Source organism: Petaurus breviceps, unplaced genomic scaffold (assembly GCF_028583685.1).
Source record: "Petaurus breviceps papuanus isolate PSGF00001 unplaced genomic scaffold, PetGlider_PUasm1.0 186, whole genome shotgun sequence".
In the NCBI taxonomy this organism is placed as follows: Eukaryota; Metazoa; Chordata; class Mammalia; order Diprotodontia; family Petauridae; genus Petaurus; species Petaurus breviceps.
The window spans coordinates 16268302-16273839 of NW_027185798.1; the positions used below are offsets into that span (position 1 = coordinate 16268302).

Consider the following 5538-nt stretch of genomic DNA (forward strand, 5'->3'; position numbering starts at 1 on the left):
TGTGTAGGTGTGCAACAGGAACAGAGACAATGTATGTGTAGGTGTGCGACAGGAACAGAGACAATGTATGTGTAGGTGTGTGACAGGAACAGAGACAATGTATATGTATATATATAACAGGTACAGAGACAATGCATGTGTATGTGTGTAACAGGAATAGAGATAATGTATGTGTATATGTGTAACAGGTACAGAGACAATGTATGTGTATGTATGTAACAGGAAGAGAGACAATGTATGTGTGTAACAGGTACAGAGACAATGTATATGTATGAGTATATGTATGTGTGTATGTATATGTGTGTATATGTGTATGCATATGTATATGTATTTGTATATGTATATGTGTGTGTATTAGAACCTAAGATCTTTGAGGGCAGAGACTGGTTCATTTCTTTCTATCCCCACACCACATTCAGTTCGGTCCAGCTGTTTCAGTCATGCCTGACCCTTCATGACTCCATTATGGTTTTTTCTTGGCAAAGATACTAGAGTGGTTTGCCATTTCCTTCTTCAGCTCAATTTACAGATGAGGAAACTGAGAAGATGAGTCTTCCTGACTCCAAACCCCATGCTCCATCCACTTGGCCATCCAGCTCCCCTCAGTGCCATATAGCAGGCACTTACTAAATGCTTGATTGGTTTTATAATTTGTGGCATCACATCTACTTTCTAGATAATTTCTGTTGTGCTTGATGGGGATTGGAATTCCAATTTGACAACCATTTATTAAGTGCTAAGGTACAGAGTGCCATGCAGGTTCCCAGGGAGATAACAAAGATGCAAAGGAAACAGTTGGAAGGTCATAGGTTTTGGGGCCCCACTGGGTTCAACCCTCATTTTACAGATGAGGAACCTGAGGCCCAGAGAACTGAAGTGACTTGGCCAAGGTCACACAGCATGAGAACACATCCAGGGCAGAAATCTCAGCCTTGGTTTTTTTATCTGCAAAACGACAGTAGCAGCACCTGGTGTGAGGACACTGTGAGATGAGGTGTGTAGGGATCTGAAGCCACAAAGCACTCTATAAACCCCAGCTCTCATCACTGGATCCCCCTCATTGTGTCCGACCGCCTAGGGAAGAGGATCCTAGCTTAGAGCGAGCATCTCGTTCTTCAGCATGCCAGGAGGAGACTGCAAGGACAAAGCTCTGCTTCCAACAAAGTGGATCCTTGTTCCCTTCTCCAGTTTGAGGCCATCACTCCAAAAGCCCAGGCTAACCTTCCGCTCTATAGGCCACAGATTCCTGGGTGAGACGATGAGAGGCACCAGCATCCTGGGCAAGAGGGGGCAGGGCAACCAACCAGTCAGACAGATGGATCTAAGGGGGCGGGAGCTTGAAACCCATCAAGTCCAGCACTCCCATTTTACAGATGAGGAAACTGAGGCCCAGAGAGGGTTCGTGACTTATAAGATTGGACTTATTATTAAACACTGAAGGCATCTAGTTGCACCTCCTCATTTTTATGGATGAAGAAATGGTCCCAAGGCAGTAAATAAGAGAACTCGCACTAAAATCCAGGTATTACATATTTGCATCATGAAATCAAGGTCCGGCACGAATGCACTGTGCTAAGTTTGGGGCATGCTGCTGCTGTCTTCCTCATCAAAAGTGGAACTATCTAGGAAGACATATACCAATGGCCTGATGTAGAGTGTGATGCTCCCCAGAAGGGTGAGGTGCCCTAGAAACCAGCAGAGAGATAATCTGATCATTATCTGCATGGTGTTTTTTGTTCGTGTGTTTTACCAGAAGCAGGCTCTGAATCAGGATTGCCAGAGTTCAAGGGCCACCTCTGACCCATCGTGGCTGTGTGACCCCTTGGCATCCCCAGAAACTCTGTAAGACTGGGAAGTTTTGGAGGAGTTCTCCAATTGCCTTGATGGAGGGTACTTCCACTCTAGGAGTTCCTGTTGCCAGTGAACTTGAAGGATCTTAAGTTCAGAGCCAGAAGGGGCCATAGAAATCATCTAGTCCAGTGCTTCTTAAATTGTGGGTCGAGATCCCATACGGGGTTATGACCCACAATTTAAGGATTGCTCATTATTTAGTCCAACCCAATCTTAGAGGCAAATAAGCTGGGATGTAGATAGAAGTAACCTCCTCATTGACCGCTTCTTCACACAATACCTCCTCCTATGCTCGTCCTCCATCTGCCTCCAGTGCACATGGGGGAAGATGTTTAGTAGCTGGAGTCATGGATTAGTTTATGGGATCATAGATTTATGATGGATTTGGAAGACTTATGATCTCAGATGGATGTGGAAACTGTGGCCAAGGAAGGTTAAGTGACTTGCCTGGGGTTGCCCAGCTGGTAAGGGTTGGAATCAGGATTGTAACCAAGGTCTCCTGAGTCCATGTCCAATGTGTCTCTTTCCCTGCTGATGCTCTATATGGAACAGAGAAGGGAAGAACTCAATCCCACTACCTGGAACATTCATCTCTCCACTAACGCAGACAGTAGATGATGGAGGTAACGAGTGTCTAAATGATGGGCTGGAAGGGAGTGCTGTGCCTGGGGAATGTCACGTATGTAGAAGCATCAGGAAGGAGAAAAGGAGAGCTGGTCAAAACATGTCTCAGGCTCCCGCTAAAGGCAGGTGTGCTTTGTGCCATAATCATTACCAGACATTTGTTCGTGTCATTTCTAATTCCTCTTTTTATGTCTCTGTTGGAAGATGATGAAAAATGTGCTCTCTTTAGTACACACAGAACTGGGATAGAGGAGGAGGGAAGCACCTTTGAGAACATTGAGTTCAAGCCTGTCCTGGTACAGGGGAGTCATCCAAGCCCCAGAGAGGGCGAGTCAGGATCAGAACTCAGGTCATCTGCCCCCAGTCCAGTGCTCTTTCCCCTTTTGTATCCTGTCTCCCTACGTGATTGGCCCACTGTCAGTAGGACGTGTCCTCTGAGTTATCTTCCACCAGCATGGAGAGATTAGACTGAGCTATCCGCTCCTCATCCCTCTGTGACCAAAGGCACGTATTTGTGATCAAGGCCATAACTAGGGTGGGGACAACTGGGGTTTTGGCCCTGGGGCATGTACATTTAAAAGGATGCAACAATTTTAAATGATTTAAAAAGATACAGTTTTAAAATTCAATACATTTATATTTTGATATTATTTTTACTCCTTCAACAGCATAGACATTGGTTAGTTAGCCAGTGAAACTGGCTATACCAGGAAGCTACAAGAAGGCACACTTCTCCATTCCCCCTGCCCTGAAGGTCAGGGGAGCTCTAGCTCACCCCGTCTTGCTTCTCCCTCTGAAGCAGCTGCAGCACAGTGTCCTGGAGTCTCTCTGCCCTTACCCCTCCCCCCACTCCCACTTGGGCTGGTGTCTTCTGTTTTCTATCTCTTTCCTACCCCCCAGTGTCTTTCCTCCCATGGAGTCAGCATTCTAGATCTCTTTTAGACAACCATGGCTGACTCGTGGTCATGGTTTATGGGGCTTGTCTAGACCCTAATACTGGTAGTTACAAGTTAGAATATGGCTTCCCCATCTCAGAATAAAATGTCTAAGAGGGGCCCAGACTCACAGCTTGAGCCTCATCTGCACCCCTTTTCACTATATAGCTTAAGGGGTCAGCTGTAACAGATCCCTGGCCCAACCCCCACAGGCATGTCAATACTTTAAATACCAAGTGTATTTCAACTTTCAGACAGACCGTCACCCAGAACTTGGTCTTCATGTGGTAAGTGCTGTGTCACCAGTTACACATTTTTCTGAATTTCTCAATGAAGTTAAAGACATTCATTCACCCTGCCTGGCATGAAGCTCAGGACATTCACCATTCCTAGCACTTCTGAGAAGGTGAGGGCTCTTTGATCAAGGATCAGACTTCTTTCAAGAAAGCACGGTTGGTCACTAAAAGTACATGTTTCTATTCTTTAGTTCTGGTAGAAATGAAGCCTCCAACCCAGTTTCCCCCACAGCAACTCCCAGCCACTGCCCCCAGCTTCATTTTGCCAGGATATGGGAGACATTTTAGGAAACTGTAGCATTTCTAAAGCTGGGATCTCATGTTCAGTTGCAACCTGAAAAATTTCCCCTTGGAAATAACCACCAGTTACCTGTACAGAGTCATCTCAAATCTATATTCATTAGACAGAACTGGGCAGCTTCATACTCAGGGGGGTGACCCTCCCTTTCATGCCTAGTCACATTTGGGAGATGTTGTTGTGCCCAAGAAGGGATCACACATGAGTGTGAGTGTTAGTGTGTGTGTGTGATTAGATGACCACAAGTCCTTATCCATCTCAGCAGCAGTCCTATGTGGCCAGTAGAGGCTCTGGGCACTCATATTGAGGGAGGGGCTCATGCACGGACATATCCACTTAGCCCATATGTCTACCCAGTTATAAGACAACCCATGGAAAGGATGCCTCCTACAGCTATATTCAGGCCCATATGTATCATTCACACATCTGAGCTGGCACTATAGGGTAGGAGGTCCCATGCTTAGTCACCTCTACAGGACATACCTGTTCTCTGGGCTTTGAAAATCTCACCCTCAACAAAAATATCCCATCTCCTAGTTGGCTTCCATCTGTCTTGATTATGTGAAAGAATGCATGTTTCTGCATTTTTGGAGGGGGTGAGGGGCAGGGCAGATGGAAACCAACAAGAGAGTTTAGTGTTTGGAAAGGCAGGGATCAAGGTTTCTTCTAAAAATCTTTTTTTGGGGAGGGATAGAGATAGGGGTAGGAATCTGAGAGTTGATAGAACAAAAATGTTGTGCTGCCATGGGGCAGTCTGTCATCTATGCAGATAGCAGCCCAAGACTGTGTATGGAGTGGTTGAATGTAGAAGGTGGGGCTTGGCTTGCTTAGCCAGAATGTCTAATAGGGCAACTCTGATGTCTAGAATGAAATCATTCCCTTTAGACACATCCCATGCAATGGAAAACCTTCTCTGACTTAGATGTGGCTGTATCTCCTTGACTGATCAGGCGTGTGTGTGTGTGTGTGTGTGTGTGTATGTGTGTGTGTGCATGCCTATGAGAGGCCTTGGATATACTGGTGTATTTAGCCACTGACTCATTTTCTTTGCAGTTCATTCTGGACCACCAAAGAGTCTTGCTTCAGAACCAGAATTATTTTCTTTTTGTTTCCTCTATAAAGTGATCGAGTGCTTCTGTGGCGTTCCCCTTTCTCCTGTATCTCCTTCTCTTTCTCCTCCTCCTCCATCTCTTTGTTCCCAAGGGGTTTAGGTCTCAAAGTACTTGTAGATCTGGGCCACGTACTGCATAACACTCTGCCAGTCGGGACGATCTGTGTACAGCATCTCGCTGAGCTCCTGTTTAGGAGACAAAGAGAGAGTCAGTTTCCAGACTGGAGGGGAAAGAGCTCAGAGTGAAGCACAAGGGCATGTGGCAAATCCAGGGCATGCATCCTCCTTTCTGGAAAAGAATCAGAGGAGCTCTGGATGGGCAGAAGTGAAAGGCTCTGAGATTTTTTTTCCTCAGAAATCTTCAGCCTGATGACATCAGATCCTGTAGAGATTTCCACTCAAACATGTAAGTTCACACTAGTC

The 5538-nt window shown here is 45.9% G+C and overlaps 1 protein-coding gene across 2 annotated transcripts in view; it reads right to left on the reverse strand.

Moving 5' to 3' along the window:
* Positions 1-5201: 5201 nt before the first annotated feature.
* The window catches only part of SPECC1 (sperm antigen with calponin homology and coiled-coil domains 1), a 293242-nt gene continuing 292905 nt past the window's right edge, over positions 5202-5538 (reverse strand). For both annotated transcript variants that reach the window (XM_069089599.1, XM_069089598.1), the window contains one exon: positions 5202-5301. In XM_069089599.1, the coding sequence (XP_068945700.1) occupies positions 5212-5301 (90 nt within the window). In that variant the 3' untranslated portion in view covers positions 5202-5211. The remainder of the gene's footprint in view (positions 5302-5538) is intronic.